At 37.1% G+C, this 19,533-nt stretch overlaps 1 protein-coding gene across 1 annotated transcript in view; it reads right to left on the bottom strand.

Annotated features, from left to right (window-relative positions):
- Positions 1-4,783: 4,783 nt before the first annotated feature.
- PLPPR5 (phospholipid phosphatase related 5) overlaps positions 4,784-19,533 on the bottom strand; it is a 156,729-nt gene continuing 141,979 nt past the window's right edge. Inside the window, exon 6 of the mRNA XM_049875761.1 lies at positions 4,784-4,991. Within this exon, the coding sequence (XP_049731718.1) occupies positions 4,959-4,991 (33 nt within the window). The 3' untranslated portion in view covers positions 4,784-4,958. The remainder of the gene's footprint in view (positions 4,992-19,533) is intronic.

Below are 19,533 nucleotides of genomic sequence, written 5' to 3'. Positions count from 1 at the left end.
AATCAGAGTAACATGAGCAATGAAAACAGCTACCACAGAGCCCAAGCATTTTATTTCTTAAGGGAGGAGTAGAGTCCACTTTGACATAACTGACTTAATTTTTGATACAACAACACCACGGCGAACTGGGCTTCTTTCACGTCCTTTAGTTCTTCTGTAGGGCATAACTATTAAAGAGACAATTTTAAGACAATGAACAGCAGACTGGAAGTGGCTGAGAAGGTTGCTAGGATAGTTTTCAAGACAAGAAATAACGAGAATTAACAGCAGAGGGCAGAGAAAGCCGTAAGGAAGGTGAATAGGGAAATATCAAATACACAATCGCAGCCTCTGAGATTGTTTAGGTTGGGGGAATAAACTCCCCTATATGCTCCCCTACATAGCTCTTCATAACTCCTAAGAGTTTTACTTTATTAGAGCATCAAAAATGATTCATGTGCAAAAGCTGGGTGGGTTAAATCATGTATATTTACCTACTAAGTCAAAATTTGAGCAATCTAATTTACAAAGATTGCCTGAAGTATCAAGCTCAGTTATCCGGAAAAAAATCACTTTTCCTGAACGACTACTCCCCTTCTGCTCCCCTTCTTCCAACCAACAGTCTGAATTATTGAGGGGGCGCTCTGATACAAACATATTCTATCCACTTACAAGACCAGTATTTCTTAATTTGGACAGAGAAAAACAAGTGAATGAATAATCGGAGTAAAAGGAGATCTAATAATTAATCCTCATAAAGTTACAAAGCTTTTACGTTACAGATTGATAGAAACTATAGCTAAGATTCCACAAAAAGGAAAGCCCAGTTGTCCTTAGGGAAGCAATCCTAGACCAGCCTAGAGTCAGACAACCCCATATATGAGTCCAGCTAAGACCCACAGGGCTATCTACCTAATTGCAGATGCATGAATGAGCCCAACTCATATGAGAAAAATAGTTAAAACACAGACTTGTGAGGGATAGTAAATGCTTCTAAGTCACAAAGCTTTAGGTATTTTTAAATTTAACTCTAGTCAAATAACAGTATGTTGTTTAAGGAGCAATTTTTTTTTTTTTTTTAATTAACCTTAGCTGTTGCTGTAATATATGTAAATGTCCTTTGCTTATTCTTGATAACAGGTAGCAGGTTAGCTTCAGGCCAGTTTTACCACTGTAACTTTATGTAGACCTTTAGCGTACCATCGATGTTGGGAACTGTAAGGTTTGCAAGAAGTGGCTGGTGGGTTTGAACTGTTGATCTTTTGGTTAATCTAAAGTAAAGGCAACAAGAAAGAATTTAAATAATCTAATTTTTCTTCTTAGGAGAAGACTTATTCCCTTAAAATCTGGGAGTAATTCTCTCAACAGATTTTTTTTTTTAATTGTAATTCACAAAATTCATTAGAATGCCCATATTTGGCAAATTACAAAAAAGGTCAATGTTTGTGAGGTGGAAATAGAGCCATTGATATGTGTCCAGGGCAACTTTTTAGAGTATGCAATCAAAATGTAATAAATGGTGCCCCAGAGGCAGAAGTAAAATCATTTCCATCCATTCCTCAGCAACCTGCACAAACATAGAAAGCATGTAAGAACACAGGGAGGATTATGCAGTAGACGGTGTACCTGTCCAGTGTCCTGACTAGTTGCTAAACGGTTGTGATATGCAAATAAGGTGGGTAAACTCTCATGATAGCCCATGGGATGCGGAGAATCATTTAGCTGCCTATGGAAGTGGTCTAATCTGAGCACTGTGATCTATTTCCAAACATTCTCCAAGCCCTCCAACAATTATGTCTTATATATTCCTTAACATTCTTTATTCCTGCACCCCCAATAAAGAACTAAAACATGGGGAAAAAAAATCAAAAATCATTTTTTTAAATTTAATTTTTAAATTTTTATTTGAAAAATACAATACACAGCAGAGAATTATTTTCTCCCCGACTGCTTCTTTCACAAAGGAAACGATATGGTGAATGTAACTGAGATATTTGTCTAGGGTAGATCCTGAGAAAAGAGAGGCCCAGTTAGAAGTGACATCCACAAAGTCTGTCAAAGAAGGTTCACCTCTCTTTTAACATAAAAGAGCCTTTTAAATAATCTTAGATAATCTTAGGACTCAGATAAAACACGTGCAGAATTTCTGCCATGCAAACAGAGGCTACTGAAATTTTCAGGTTGACCAATTTATACTGACCTGGGCCCCAAGTAACTAGAATAAAAAGGAGATGTCTTTATCAGAAAGACATGTGTTTGCCTGCTTTGACTAGACTACATATGTACATACTTACATATTAATATTTCCTTTAGTGTGTTTTTCATTATTCTCAGTAACAGCATCAAGATTAAGGGCTCTTTGCTGGCTTTATGCAACTTGATCTTTTTTTTTTTTTCTGTCTTTTGAATTTCCTTCATGGCAGAATCATTCATCGCATCATCTTGGGCCAATGAATGACCTTTAAATATTACAAATTACCTTATTCTGATGCTGGGTTAAATCTTTTTTTTTAAGAAGTTATAACTCCTGCATTCAGGCCAGGTTTTACTAGGGGCAAAGATACAACTGACATGTCAGTATTTAGGTAGGGCTTTCAACAGGAAAAGGAACCCTTGGGGTACAGCGATTAACTGCTTGGCTGCTAACTGAAAGCTTGGCAGCTCCACGGGAGAAAGATGGGGCTGTCTGCTTCTGTAACGGTTTACAGCCTTGGAAACCCTGTGGGGCAGTTCTACACTAAAGGGTCATTTTGAGTCAAATCGCCTCGAAGGCAAAGGGTCCAAAAGGAAAAAGCATTCCTGCTTATTTCACATTTCCCTGAAAAAAAATTTTGCTGCAATTGATAAAACCCCATTGCTGTGGTGTCGATTCCAACTCCATGGCGACCCTATAGGGTTTCCAAGACTGTAAATCTTTATGGAACAGACTGTCACATCTTCCTCCCCCTACAAGTGACAGAACTGATCGAACTCTGAAAGCCTCCCTGGACTGTCTGATCATCCTCTTCACTTCCGTTCCCAGTGATTCCCTACTGCTGTTATTGCCTAAAGACGTCTTCAAAGAGGGTCAAGCTATTCCAAGCTTTTCAGACTCTAAACTTCAATAGAATTGAATTGCCATGGAGTTTTGGAGCTGGTAAAAATAAGGATTAAAAAAATTTTTTTTTCTTTTTGTTGCTAGTAGAATTTTTCAGACTCCCATAATGATGGAAATGGGCAAGTAACATCTATTGGGAGTAATCGACAAGTCTTTGGTTATATTTATTTGCTGAATTCTGCTGAAAAGACAGAGGCAATTTAACAGTTTATTTTCTGTAATACTGTCAAGTTTGGAAAGATTCATTTCAGTCAATTAACTCCTGCTCATATAATCCTGAGCTACTAAAGGCAGTCTTAAAGGTTGTGGTTATTGTTGAGGAGTAGACTGAACGGCTCGTCTTCCTTATATTATCATGGTTTTCATCCTTAATTCCACATGCTCAATAGAAAGTATGTTCCTCAGGGCCTCTCCTGAGGAGTTGGGGTTTGAGGACCAGGGATGAGGGTGGCAAGAGAGCCATTTGATGTAGGCTTTGCCTAGACAAAGAGTCTCACATCTAGGCTTTTGACATTATTGTTAAATAGAATTATAAATAGATCATTATATATTTGCATATCTTAAAAGTGTTCATTATTAAAATACCACATAGCTTTTGTAATTCTATTTTGGCATTTCTTAATTTTTTAAAACATAGGTAGTTTTAAAGGACTTTACTGACCTCCGAAAGGCCTCGATGTGTTCAAAATACGGCAGCTGTGGCATATTTGAAAAGAATACTAGTTCAGGGCCAGAAAACCTGAATTTAAGTTATAACCCTGCGTCTTACTTGCTGTGTGGAACTGGGCATGTTATTTACCCTGTCTTGGTTTCATTTTTCTTGTCTATAAAACTAAAGCCATACGCTTAACGTTTACATGGGGTTATTCTGAGGGTTAAATGAAATAATGAACATACATGTACTTTGTAAACTATAAAGTACTACACAAATGAAAAGTAAATATGCTAACCATTTTATATCACGTAAATTATGTGTCAGGGTGTGGTTCTTTCCCATTTAAACTACATGGAATCTTGACTAGTAAACAAGCCTAGGAATGGAGCCTTTAATTACTCTTGAGACACTGTTACCAAGAGAAGATTGCTTAGTAATGTGTACCATTGCTGAATTGACTCATTTAAATCATCTTAAATACTGCCTGCATTCAAACACTGTGAAGTCTAAAATCAAACCACAATGTTCAGAAAAAAAGTCCAAATAAATAATTTTTAATTATGATACATTACTTATTACAGTAAAAATTGGCATTTTTCCCCTTCAAAAGCAGAAGCACCAGTCTTAGAATGTATAGTATGAGTGGTATTTTAAGTGAAATAGAGCATGATATAATGTGCAAACATTATTTTAGTAAAGAACATACTTTCTAAAAGTAATTTCACACACTGAAATCTGTTAGAATGGAAATAATGTCATGCTGCATCAAAATAAAAACCCCCATGACTTTCAAAGTCCACTTCAAATTAAATATGGCATACTGCTGAACAGATAAATGAAAAAAATAAAAAGCTTAACTAGCTTTTATAAGAAATCCCAAATGGAGAGTTTCTTTTCACATAGCTGCAACGATGCTGTGAGAAACTAAAGCAAACATTTTATTTAAGAATTAATTCGTTCATTCGGATGTCAACTTTTTATTGAACACCTACTTTGTGCTAGGCAGTGTTGTAGGTGCTGGGGGTACAGCGAAGAAAGACACAGTCCTGCCCTCGAGGAGCTCACAGTCTAGTGGGGGAAACAGATAGGTTGCCACTGATTTTAAAATTATAAAAACTATTAGCCGACTTTAAAAACTTCTTTTGTGATCAAACAAACTTTGGGCGCTATGAGTGGATGGTGAAAAGGGATGATGTCCAATGCAGTGACAGACCATCTGCTTCAATATCATGTGACTTCTGCGAAGGCGGTGATGTGGTTCTGCAAAAAGGAAAAGGAATTGCAAAGTCAGAATCTTGGGGAAATTGGTTTTATAAAATGTTTGGTGCTTTTTTTTTTTTTTTACAAATAATCACTAGCCTAATGCAAAGCTATAATCCATATATGTTTAAATCGCAAAAATCATACAGCATTATTAAACTAAATTCCATGTGTTATTACATAATTTTAGCTGCTAATGGTATATATTAGCCAAGGTTCTTAATTAAACAACTAGAATAAGTTTTATCTGCTTCATTCCAAATTAACACCGAAATTTGGAGAGAGAAAAATAGCACTGCCAGACACGTTAATATTCTGTTCATTGTTAATGAAATTTTAACGCTGCACATTGGGGTTTCAGATGAACTGCTCTCTATGAGACAGATGGCATAGAACGAGGTGGTGAAATGCTCAGACTGAAATGGCAGTTGCTAGTTGACAAAAATCTACTTAAACACTCTTCATTTTTGATGCATGAATTCAGGCTCCAGACTGCAATCTCTGTTGTTTACCCAGTCATATAATTCTTTACAGAACCTTTTTTTGGTCCCCAATTGTGTACGAAGACACCCTGTGGAATGGCTAATTTTTAAATGGATTTAAGCATACCACAGGACATCTCACGGTGCTAAAATATTAAAGTGAAAAATCTGTATCAAGGTCGAACATTAGTGATAGCCCCCCACGAATAACAGAAACACTACAGAAGGGTTTGATCATCACATTACCTGCTTCGAATGTCCTCACAATAGTGTTTGTGTTGTATCTTTTTTTTTCCTCCTTTGCTTTATCTTATTTTTTATTGTGGTAAATATACAAATGTGACAAATTTTTTGCCATAGAAACATTCTTCAAGTGTATAATTCAGTGTTATCAGTCATGTTTATCATGTTGCTACATGGACTCTTTATAGTATAAAGACATCATAAATAAAATTTCATATAATGTATGCCATGAGACTTCTTTCACGTACTTGTAGTTCTTTACAAGCTAAAAGAAAGCATTTTAGTTAGCTAAAACATCTTTAAATTGTGTGTGAAGAAATTAAAATTAATTTTTACAGAATTTATGTATATTAAATCACAGCTAGAAGGTTAACATTGCCTAATGTTTAGGGTGTTATTTTTTTAGGTTTGACTCACTTCAACCTGGAGAAAGACATTATTAGTAAGAATCAGTAGTGAGCAGAGCATGCTCACTTTTTCACTAGCTCCTGATAAGAGTTTAGAAACTTTCATTTCCCATAAGAAATACAAGGTGAAAATGTTGAAAAATTCAGTAGCTCATCTGTAAGTTTTCTTGAGTTTTCCTTACAAAAGTGCAAGCATGACTTCAGGACAAAAAAGACTTGTCAGAGTTATATAATGCACTATGATTGAATAAAAACTGTGGAAATTGTTTTATTTCCAGTGCCCCCAGGGGGATACGAAATCTATGAACTGAGAAAATACAATTTGATATACAGTGTTTCAGCACAAAGCTGACAGGAGTGTCACACCTCTGGACAGGACCTAGCACACAGTAATTGCTTGAAAGATACTAAGTCATAAATTGAAGATTAATCAGTCAGTGGCAACTGGACGGTAAGGAAAGGATGAAAAGTGACAGTGGAGACAGAGAGGAAAGGAAATAAAAACTGAGGGCAGGATGGGGCAGGGGGAAGAGCGGCGCTCCAAAGACCATTGGCTTAGGTATCAATGTTCTTGTCCTTGACCTAGATAATGAAGTATCCAAAAGTTTTATTAAATTAGCTGAAAATGATCCTAAGTGAAGGGGACAACCATCTCCCTGGAATGTACAATTGAACTATTAAAAGACCTTAATAAAGCCGAGAAGTGACCAGAAACAAATCACTGATGATCAATGCAAGGGAAAATGCAAGCAGAGGAAAAACCAAGCACACAAGTACAAACTAGGGAGAGTGAGGAAGAATGTGCAATGACTGTAGTGTGACTGTGTAATTTATTGTCTAAACCTGGACATACTGAGGGGAAAGGGAGGAGCTAATAACACACAGGAACTGCCCGTATGTACCAGGACTGTCCCAAAGAAGGTTGTAAGGTCACATTAGAAATGAGATATTAAAATGTAAGTGCTATTAAGATCTTGGAAAACAATGGAATTCAGTCTTGGCAATTAAAATCACGTGTTGGGTGGCTACTACCTCTTCCTTTCACTGCCCACAAATTCCAAACTATATTACAATTTTTCCTTATACCAAATCATCGCTAAGTTAACCTGCAAGGGTAACAGTTTATTTCTAGACAAACTACATTTTTAGATCTAAGGTCTCTGGGGGGCAACTCTAGCTGTTTCAGACTAGCACCCTTTTAGCCTCATATTCCACTCCAATTTAACCTCCCGGATGATTTTTCCTACTAGTCTGGAATTAGAAGGCTCCTGCTCTGGGCTCACGATTTAAAGTTGGTCGTGAATAGCAGAGAGAAACAGATGAAAATAAAGCACTGAACTGACTGCACATAGGAAAGAAAAATTAAAGGGAAATTGAGTAATAGGTTCTAAGTACATGAAAGACATATGCAGAGGGGACAGGAGCCATCCATTCATTAACTTCATTAAGAACAAATGAACCTATACTATGGAATAAGGAGATGGGTTATTTATTTCAGTAGGCTTTTACAAATAAGATTATTTCTTTTCTAGCTTAGCAATGGGTTTCCCTGAAGGAATCTAGAGAAAACCAAGAGAAGGGGCAAGATAAATGCTAAGGTCCTTCATACCTATAAGACTCTATGATTATAATTGTAAAAATTACATTAACAAGGTATGTTAATGAGTGATGTGAAATATATGGACAACATAATTCCTATCGGAGGAAGCTATGATATTGGTCATTTCTCCATTGGCATTTTTTTCAATAATATAAAAAATATGAATTGTATTTTATATTTTCAGGCTCCCTTTCCTGAGAAATAGACTCCCTCTGAGGGAGTCCCTACAAGGAACTTCCCCTTTTAATCTGGCTGAATTCTAAATAAGCAGTATTAAATCTTATTAGTAGAGGATAGATCAAGCAAGGAATAAGCAAACCAAAGACTCATGCATAAAAATTTAAATCAGAATCACAAGAAGAAAGTGGTCACATGACGTAGCAGTACAATTACTGGTACCTTCGGCAACTGTATATACAGAGGTTTATAGTGGAGATGACAGAGTTCCAACCCAATGAGTTGAAGATTAGAATATGCGACATGACCCACTCATTAGAAATTGTTCATTCAAGTCCACAGCAAACCAGGGAGCAAAATACTGAGTCCAGTCCTTCAGTGCAGGGGTCCCATGGAAAAACATTGTTTCTAAAAAGTAGTTTTGGATTCTGAAGACAGTAGGATGTCAATTTTTAGAGCTCTAATTATACTTTTTTTAACTATACTGCACGAAAATTTCTAGTTTAGTATTTATTCGACATCTCATTTGTAGAAATTACACTCTGTAATTCTTTAAAAAATGTTATTTAAAACAAAACTGTCATTTATTTATGACATGATGACTTGCTACCTAACGAAATCGTAGGGGGAAATGCAAAAAGAGCACCCCAGGGAAGTGTTTAGAATTAAAACAATAGGAAAGCTTGAAAAGCCATTATTAAGGGCAATTTAGTTGAGAAATTCTGAATTCTTATCAATGAGTAAAAAATCAGTGAAAAAATAAAATATATTTGAAAGCTAAGTAATAACAATAATAATAATAAGCTCTAGTTCCTAGATCTCTTTTGGTTGTAATGGAAACCTGCACAGAAGGATACATTTTTCTGTATTTGCCGTAGTTACCCAAATCAGCTCCAACACCAGTGCGCTCTTGCGCCCATACGTTTATTGCCTTAATTGAAGGTGTTCACAGTGGCTTATTCCCATTATCCAGCTGAAGAGCCTTGCAAGACAGTATTTAAAGGACCTTCCCTGCGGATTTTCTTCTTGGCCGTTCTCAATACGTTGGTTTCTGGACACCTACAATATGTGTTTTATGTATTAATGAAATATTTAAATATTTATTTGGACAAAGTAATAGCTTATCCAAAGTTTCTATGCTGATATATCGTTAGGTGAAATGCTGAGGTAGTATATTCTTCCAGTTACTTTCTTTAAAGTTATATGAAAATCTTTTGTGAGTTGGAATTAACTTGAAGGCAATGGGTTTGGTTTGGTTTGTTAATCTAGATATTATTTATGTCTTTGGCTCTGCTGCTATTGACTGTGTGGTACAGTGGACTCTGCAGTCAAGTAGTTTGAATGTCAAGTGCTTGAATGTGGGGTCCATCACAACTTAACTTTTTATAAGCAATTTAACTTTTCTAAGCCCCAATTTTCTCATCTGTAAAGTGGGGATAACATCATCTATCTGAATGCATTTTTATTGAAACTAAATGAAATACACATAAAGGTTCTTGCTCCTGAAGCATATATAATTCATTTACAGTTATTTATACAAGCAACAGAATTGAGCTAAAAAGCAAAATAATAATAATGAGAGAGATAGAAGAAACGAAAACATTTTTTTCATGATTGATTGGAATTTAAACAAAAGAAATTCTCCGTTTGTTTAACTGATAACCCCATAATTCTTTACCTACAACCAAAATATCCAAAAAAAATTTTAAATTCAACTGTTTTTTCATAAGGGTTGTACAAATTCATTTAGTGACAAAAACCTAACCTGAACTGACGTGAGGCAATTTATACTCTTTATGTTTTGGTGCAGACATAGCCATGTCTTTGATTTATTTTTTTAATTTTTATCTATTGTGCTTTAAGTGAAAGTTTACAAATCAAGTCAGTCTCTCATTCAAAAAGTTATACACACCTTGCTATGTACTCCTAACTGCTCTCTCCCAAATGAGACGGCACGTTCCTCCTCTCCATCCTGTATTCCCTGCGTCCATTCAACCAGCTCCTGTCCCTCTCTTCCTTCTCATCTCACCTCCAGACAGCAGTTGCCCACATAGTCTCATGTGTCTCCTTGGGCCAAGAGGCTCACTCCTCACCAGTATCATTATCTATCTTATACTCCAGTCCAATCCCTGTCTAGAGAGTTAGCTTCGGGCTTGGGTCCAATCTTGGGCTAAGAAAGGTTCCGGGGAACATGGCCTCCAGGGGTCCCTCTAGTCTCAGTCAAACCATTAAGCCTGGTCTTTTTTATAGGAATTTGAGATCTGCATGCTGTTGTTCTCCTGCTCCATCAGGGATTCTCTGTTGTTTTCCCTGTCAGGGCAGTGATTGTTGGTAGCCGGGCACCATCTAGTTCTTCTGGTCTCAGGCTGATGGAGTCTCTGGCTTATGTGGCCCTTTCTGTCTCTTAGGTTCATCTTCACCATATGTCTTTGGTGTTCTTCATTTTCCTTTGCTCCAGGTGGGTTGAGACCAATTGATACATCTTAGATGGCCACTTGCTAGCGTTTAAGACCCCAGCTGCCTCTCACCAAAGTGGGATGCAGAACGTTTTCTGAAAACATTTTGTTATGCCATTTGACCTAGATGTCCCCTGAAACCATGGTCCCCAAACTCCTGTCCCTGCTACTCTGGCCTTTGAAGCATTCGATTGTATTCAGGAAACTTCTTTGCTTTTAATTTAGTCCAGTTGTTCTGCATGTCTTTGATTTTTGAGTTGTTAAACCAGACCATGTTTATGTAACAAATTACACTGTATTTTCTTTCTAATTTATAAAATATTTTGAATCCTGAAAATTATCCATCACTAAGGATTTAGAATAAAGAATTTTGGTCCTATTATTAAATCAATCAGCAATTTTAATGCTATATAGTCACAGCCTACATTTTATCAAAGGGAGGTAAGATGAACATCATACTCCAAAATGTTGTCCCTCTTTATTTTGCTATTTGCTTCCTTCCTTCATTGCGTCCTTTGAGGAGGGCAATAGGAAAGGCAAGGAAGGGAGAAAAGCAGTGGCACATGAAGTATGTGCTCTAAGACCCAAGTTTCCTCATGATAGTTTTTGATGTTGGTATTTCAGTAAAGAGAAATAATGTTAGGTCTACTTAAGAAGAAACCATCAGAGAAATGCAGACTTGAGCCTGTTAAATTAATTGTAAAAGTCATGCTAAGCAATTTCTTGTTGTTTTAAGAACGTGGGGATATGGAAACACAAAAGCTAAACTATGACAGAACCAGAGTGACTAGCCCTCTTGGGAAAAAAGGACTTTCTAGAGTCCTTATTTTTTCTCTCTAGTGGGATTCTATTTCAGTTTAGAGTTTTATATTAGCTCAGAGCTTTGTTTCCACTCAGGAATTTCCTTTCTACACTACAAGGGAAAAAAGGGGCTAAAAGCTCCTGAGAGAATCTATTCTCTCTAGAGAAAGGAGAAATCTCTAGGTGGTTTTTACTAAAGAGCTAATTAAAGCAGAGGCAGGCCCAGCTTTTACTAGAGCATTAGCTACAGATCTTGTGAACTATTTCCAAGTCCTGAGGAGCAAAGAAGCTTAAGGCTTTCTTCCGCAACAAATCTATAGGACCATTGGTTCTCAACCTTAGCTGCATGTTGGAAATGTGTGGGAGCTTAGAAAATACTGATGCCTCGGTCATACCCTAGAGACTACAGATTTAATTTATTTGGACGTGGCCAGGGTATCAGGGATATTAAAGGCTTCCTGCATGATTCTACTGTGCAGCCAATACTGATAACCACTGTATCAGAAACTCTGCAGGCCCAGTTGGATCCAGGCCAAGTGCTGGCTCTAGAACTGAATCATGTCAGGTGCCTGTTACAGTGTAGATCCCCAAGCCCAAACGCAGGACTCCTACTCCGGAATCGGAATCTCTGGGGTTCATCCCAGAAATCTGCATTTTTAACAAGTACCACAAGAAACTGACTCCCTTCCACACCAGTCTGAGAATCACTGTTCTAAAGACTTAGAAAAGTGATTGATTTGTAAAGTAAGCATAATCAGCCATCTAAAATCAGTTTGTTTGTTTTTTTAACGCTATCTTTTCACTGGTAAAACAGTACTGACTAAAGGAGCAGTAACCCTGAATGATTTTCCAAAAATATATCTTTGTATTCAAAATATCTTTTGGGAACAACTGCACATTACCGTCTTCTCTTAGTACTTCCCAATGCATATTATTATCACACTAAAGTTGAGAAGACCTGCACAGCAAGCACTTCTGTTTCACTTTACCTCAGGGTTTCCCAAACTTATTGACATGAAACTCCATGTAAGTCTGTTATATTAGTGTGTTTGGTGGAAATGAATATCCATGCACTCTGCCCTTTAAATTTCTTAACCTCCCTAAATCCAATTACCTTCATTGCTACCACCATTCTGTCCCATATTTACAGCTGTAGTCTCAACCACCAATCATGTTAGAAATGTATGATTCCCATTTTACCTCCTGTCCTTCTATTTCCTTCACACTAATATAAAGTGTGACCATATTGAAGTTTCCCAACTCTTAATTTACCCATATGCTCCAGTCTATCGTGTTCCTTCTGAAATCTCTTTTCCACTTATTCTGGACCTCATGGCTGATCATCTGATAAGACATCCTCAAGTCTCTTGTCTCCACACTCTTGCCTCACCGGCTACACCAAACCTTTCTGCAAGCTGATTCCTCCATCTTAAACATGCTTTTCTCTCTTTCTCACTGGGCTAAATTTTAACTGTCCTCCAGATTTTCCCTTGGATGATGCTGAAAGCACTGCTAAGTCTGGCTAACCAGTTGTTGTCAAGCTGATACCAACTCACGGTGACCCTGTGTGTTAAAGAGTACAACTGCATTCCATTGAGTTTTCATGGATATGACCTTCCAGAAGCAGATCACCAGGCCTTTCTTCTGTGGCACCTCTGGGTAGATTCAAACTGCCAACCTTTCAAGCTAGTTGCCGAGCACTTAACCATTTGCGCCACCCAGAGACTCCAAGCTTGCACAGGTCTCCCTTTTATGAGCTCCTCTAGCATAGCCATTATTATCTTGTTCTGCATTTGCTTACAAAATTATCTATCTTCCCACTAGACTATAAGTTCATGAGTGCTGGGAAATGTAGCCACAATGTTTGTTTTTTGGTATTTGTTACAAGTCTCCTATATTAGAAATCTGATTCCAGATAAAAATTTTACTCTACATAACAATTGATGATAAGAAAGATAACTCATATCTGTAAATGCTGCCCATGCCTTGTTATACACAAGTATTTTAACCTAACTAATTTATTTAAAATTTAAAAAACTTCTTTAAGTATTTGGAGCCCTGGTGGCACAGTGGTTAAGAGCTGCGGCTGCCAACTAAAAGGTTGGCAGTTCAAATCCCCCAGCCACTCCTCGGAAACTCTATGAGGCAGTTCTACTCTGTCCTGTAAGGTCACTAATCAACTCAATGGCAATGTTTTCTTTTTTTTTAATATTTAGATGTGCCAAGTAAGCAGCCCAATGCTACTTGGCAGAGAAGAATGAAAGGACATGGATAACGACCCAATTGCATGATGAATCCTTGTACAGTCAGAAGCTGATTATAACTCCTCTTGTAAACATTGCCCACTTTCATGGAGAGGCACTAGTCAGCAAAAATCCAGATGAGCTGTATCCAGAATCATTTCCTGTAAAACAAAAACCCACTGCTACTGAGTCGATTCCTACTCATAGACACCCTATAGGACAGAGGAGAACTGCCCCACAGGGTTTCCAAGGCTGTAATTTTTGTGGAATCAGACTGCCACATCGTTCTCCCACGGTGGGTTCGAACCACTGATCTTTCAGTTAGCAGCTGAGAGCTTTAATCACTGTGCCACCAGAGCTCCTTAGAATCATTTCAGAACCATTCAAATCTAAAAGTGGCACTAGCCATTACACAGATAATTTGGATTTTTTTTTATGAAGGTAAATATACATTTACCATACAACCTAACATTTCCACTCCAAAGTATTTATCCAAATGAAAGAAAAATATATGTTCGGACAAAAATCTGCATGTGAATATTTATATCACCTTTATTTGTAGTTGTGAAAAGCTGGAAACAACTCAAATGTCCTCAATAAACCAACTGTGGTACATCCAGACAATGGAATGTCAGATTCAGCAATGAAAGGAAAAAAAAAAAAATTACTGACACATGTAGCTACGTGGCTAAATCTCGAGTGCATTGCTCTAAGTGAAAGGAGTCAGACTCAAAAGGCTACGTAATATCTGATTCCTTTTACATGACGTTCTGGGAAAGGCAAAAGCATAGGGACAAAAAACAGATCAATGATTACCAGAGGTTGAAGGTCAGAGGAGTGGTTGATTACAAAAGGGCAGGAGAGAGCCTTTGGGATGACTGAGATGTTCTATAACTTGATTACAGTGATGGTTACATGACAGTATGTATGTGTCAAAATTCAAAGCTTCCCACTAAATAGAAGAGTAAATCATGCCTTAATAAACCTGACCAAAAAACCCCAAACCTACAAATATCAGGACCACTAGCCATGGTCATATTAGTTATAAGTTTCATATATTGGAAATCTAATTCCAAATAAAAATTTTACCATACATAACAACTGATGATAACTCATATCCATAAATGCTACCCATGCTTTGTTACATGCTAGTATTTTAACCTAATTTATTTCATTTTTTTAAAAACGTCTTTAAATATTTAGATTTGTGACATAAGCAGCCCAATGCTACCAGACAGAGAAGAACCAAAAGAGTCAAAGAATCAAAGTGATTCTAAATACGTCTAAAGGCCAAGAGGTGTCTGTAATTTGGTTTGTCTGTTATTAAATTATTGTTTCAAAATCTGATTGCTTCAGTCACACACACAAAAAAGTAAAATGAATTTACTGGAAAATGTTCAAAAAACACACATTCAAATGAGATATTTATTTATGGCCTATGAGATTGGTAAAGATTATGAAGAACAATATTTCCCACTGTTAGAAAGTAAACAAGGTTCATTTGTTTATATGAATCAAGAGTATTCATCCTCTTTGTCTCGGTATTTCACTTCTATGAATTTATCCTAATTATTAATTGAGCTTCCAAAGATATATATTTTAGGGATGTTTAGTACTGTTTATAACTGTGGAAAATTGGAAACAATCATCTATGCCTGAAAAAGGTAACCGTTAGATAATTTATACAGATTATAACTTTTTCAATGTATTGATACAATGTTGTATAGCATATATGAACTTGAATTCAGAAGTCAGACAAATATGGTTTCATATTCTTGTTTCAGAACAGAAAGGTTAAATGGTGTTGGCAAGTCACTTAACCTCTCTATATTTCCTTCTCTGTAAGTAATAAGATGGCTCAAGGATTTCTATAAAAGCTAAATCAGATTTTATGTATGAAGTTCTTAGCATAATTCCAGACACATACGAAGCTCTCCTTACAGATTTCCTTTTACTCTCATGCTTGATAGGATTATTGTATTTATTGATCTGCAACAGTATCCAGGACACAATGATATAAGAATAAAAGCAGATTCCCTGCCCCTGCCATGCCGTCAAGTCCATTCTGACTCATAGCAACCCTCCAGGACAGAGTAGAATGTCTCCATAGGGTTTCCAAGGTGGATTCAAACTGCCAACCTTTTGGTTAGCAGCCAAGCTCTTAACCACTGCGCCGCCAGGGCTCCAAAAGCAGATTATAGAACAGAATGTACAGTAGGAGCCTGTATTACACACATGCTCCACACACTCACGGGGTCTTGAAGGATATTAAAAAACAAAACAAAACAAAACCTTCCAGTTATTACTGTGATGGGATATGGGTGCTTCCTATTCATTTTTGTTTTGCTTCCCTTATTTTCAAATTTTTAACAATATGCACAATTTCCTTTTGTTTATTGGTTGCTTCTTTAACCAAAACAGCAAAAAACAAACACTGGCTGGTTCTTAAGATTGTTAATTGAGTCATTGGTTTATTTTTCTAGTTTTATTGAATAATTTTATATTTTCCCTACAAAAATTTTTCATAGTGTTGTAGTGCTTCTGATTGTGATGGCATCAATGGTGTCTTTGAGATGGTCCACTGTAAGGGAACAAATCTGAGAGAAGAGGGGGATGAATGGGTATGAGGGGTTTCTAATTATGTAAGCCTCGCAAGGGATTCTTCAAATCAACCATTGCTTCATTCTCTCCTTCATTAACTAATGACTGAATAAATCATATAATTTAAAGGTGCAGTCATCAGCTCTACATTTATTCACAAATGAGAAAGCTGGGTGTCTGTATTCAAAAGTAATTTATTGAAAGACACTTTTATGAACGGTCTCTTAGACAGCTGAAGCAAACCTGGCTTTTATTATTCGTATAGTGTAATTTATAAATAGCATGGAAAAATAAATGCTGAATATATGTGAGCACAGATAGGAAAAACAGCACATGGCAAAGTAATAGCAGAATGTGCTAGTTTTTTTAACCTAAAATGTTGATGCCTGTTGAAATTTTTAAACTTACCTTTTCAATTTACTTTTTTTCAAGCAAAATTAAATTTAACAAATGAGAGCAAATTATGGCATGTAAACACTGCTTTACTTCAAATATTTTTTTATAAGAGCTCAAAGCTTAGATTAAGGAAAAATGCCTAAAATATGAATATTTTTAATTTCACTACCTATTCCGATATCTAATCACCATTAAAGCTGTTTTGACAAGGTCCTATATAACATTTACATTACCATTCAGCAGCTCTGTAAAACAAAGTTTGCATTACAGAAGAGCAACTGAATTTTAAATAGGCTGCCATAGTTCGTGCACCACATGCCGAAACCTCAGAGGAATTTATCTCAGGGAACACGATAATGTATAATCACATTTGTCTTGGCAAGAAACCACAGGGTTGGTTTTGTTATTGCTATGACGCTAATGTATGCAATGTTTTATATTATAATATTTTCTGCCACATATGCAATGTATGACATAGACAATCCATATAAATATTTAAATCCATCAGTTATATTTATAGGGGCATCCTAGTACGAAATAAAGTAAAAATCCTCATTTAAGGGAATTACTACTGTTGAAGGAGGTAACTAACTTCTGTTAAGCAACTATTATGTGCCAAGAAGTTTATTTGTGATCTGTTAATTCCAACAATTACCCCGCAGGGAAACAATTATTGTATCAATTTTTCAGGTAAGGAGAGAAAGAATAATTTTTCTAATCCCACCTCATTATTAAGCAGCTGAAGTAGGCTTCAAACCCCGGCCTGTTCATTTCCTCAGGATCTACAATGATTCGTATGTTAGGTCTCTGTGCCAGTCTCCATATCCATTATCTTTTCCTTTCAGATCAATTGCATTCTCTTGTTCTTTTACTATATATTCTGAAACCTGCCCTTAACATAACTGATTTGACTCTGCCCAGTGCGAATTTTGTTCTTTATAGTTTCTAGTACTGGTTTTAATTCTGCCATTGCATTATCTGTTTTCTTACATTAGTTTCCTAATGTAAGAAAACTATCTTTCATCTCTAATTTCACGTGCGTTCTTTAATTTCCCTGCCAGTGTAAAGAAGATGCTATCTACAAGAAATCTAATTAAACTTCTTCAAGTTAATCTTTTTTCAAATACGTGTTCTGTCTATTGAAATCTCTTCTCTGTGATGAAATCATTTTAAAGGATTTAAGTTGTCCTGTTTCTCATGCTTGAATCAGTATAGACATACTTTCCTAAAATGAATGGGAATGGATTAATCAAGGATCCCTTAACTGTTTCCAAAAATAGGCTGGGAATCTTCCACTTAGATCTTTAGCTGAAATGTTGGAGGGTACAGTTTTTTGTTCTATTGTGCTTTAGGTAAAAGTTTACAGAGCAAATTAGTTTCTCATTTAACAATTCATACACAAATTGTTTTGTGACATTGATTGTAATCCCCACCATGTGTCAACATTCTCCCCTTCCCCACCCCAGGTTCCCTGTTTCCATCCTCCATTTTTCCTGTCCTTTCCTGCCCTCTTGTCTTTGCTTTTGGGCAGGTGTTGCCCATTTGGTCTCATATACATGATTGAACTAAGAAGTACAGTCCTCATGTGTATTATTGTTTGTTTTATAGACCCGTCTAATCTTTGGCTGAAGGGTGAATTTTGGGAGTGACTTTGGTTCTGAGTTAGCAGGGTGTCCAGGGGCCATAGTCTTGGGGGTTGTTCCAGTCTCTGTCAGACCAGTAAATCTGGTCTTTTGTGAATCTGAATTTTGTTCTACATTTTTCTCCCATTCTGTCCGGGACCCTCTATTGTGATCCCTGTCAAAGCGGCCAGTGGTAAGATCTAGTTGTCCTGGGCTCAGACTGGTGGAGGATGTGGTACTTGCAGTCCACTAGTCCTTTGGACCAATGTTTCCCTTGTGTCTTAGTTATCTAGTGCTGTTATAACAGTAATGCCACAAGTGGATGGCTTTAAAAAACAGAAATTTATTCTCTCACAGTCTAGGAGGGAAGAAGTAGCTCCAGGGGAAGGCTTTCTCTCTCTGTCAGCTCTGGGGGAAGGTCCTTGTCATCAGTCTTCCCCTGGTCTAGGAGCTTCTCGGCACAGGGACCCTGGGTCCAAAGGACACGTGCTCCTGGCTCTGCTTTCTGAGTGGTATGAGGTTCCCCCGTGTCTCTGCTTGCTTCTCTCTTTGATACCTCAAATGAGATTGAAGACACAACCTAATCTTGCAGATTGAGTCCTGCCTCATTAACATAACTACCTCTGATCCTGCCTCATTAACATCATGGAGGTAGGATTTACAACACATAGGAAAATCACATAAGATGATAAAATGGTGGATAATTACACAATACTGGGAGTCATGGGCTAGCCAAGTTGACAGGTATTTTTGGTGGACACAATTCAATCCATGATACCTTGTATCTTTGGTTTTCTTAATTCTCCTTTGTTCTGGACAGGATGGGACCAGTACATGTATCTTATCTTAGATGGCCTCTCACAAGCTTTTAAGACCCCATATGCTACTCACAAAAGTTGGATGTAGAACATTTTCTTTCTGAACTATGTTATGCCAATTGACCTAGATGACCCCTGCAACCATGGTCCCCAGCCCTAAGCCCTAGTAACTCAGTGGAGGGTACAGTTTTATATCATCATTTCGATGATTTACCAGGCTGATGGAGTGGGAGAAGAAGCTGGGGCCCTGGGCATCCTTGGAAAAGTGACTTTGTTTCTACACAGTTTCCATTCCCATGTTTGTTGACATACTGGAGGATGGTATAGTCATTTGATACAGTTTGTTTTGCTACTGCTCTTTGAATAAAGGTAATACCCATCCTGTTGTGGGGATGTCCATTCAGTTCAGAAAAGGTTTCCTTCATCTGGCATGAACCCATATTAATGAGAAGCCTGATGAAAGAAAGGCCTCTTGCTTGAAAGCTCTTTTTTAGTTTGTGTTTGCCTATCTGCTATCCCCGACTCAAAAAGGTGTTGGCCCAAGGCATTGAAATATAGTCTAAATGGAATGGGTCCTTTACTCTCTCAGAGGTTGCTCTTATCTCCTGTCCTCACCCTTTGAAATTATAGGGCATTAATTGGATTTAAAGAGCCTGGGAGTGCAGTGGTTAAACACTTGGCTGCTAAACGAAAGGT

Source organism: Elephas maximus, chromosome 3 (genome assembly GCF_024166365.1).
Source record: "Elephas maximus indicus isolate mEleMax1 chromosome 3, mEleMax1 primary haplotype, whole genome shotgun sequence".
Classification (NCBI taxonomy): Eukaryota; Metazoa; Chordata; class Mammalia; order Proboscidea; family Elephantidae; genus Elephas; species Elephas maximus.
The sequence above is the reverse complement of the archived record's forward strand: the minus strand, read 5'-3'. Positions and strand labels throughout refer to the sequence as shown.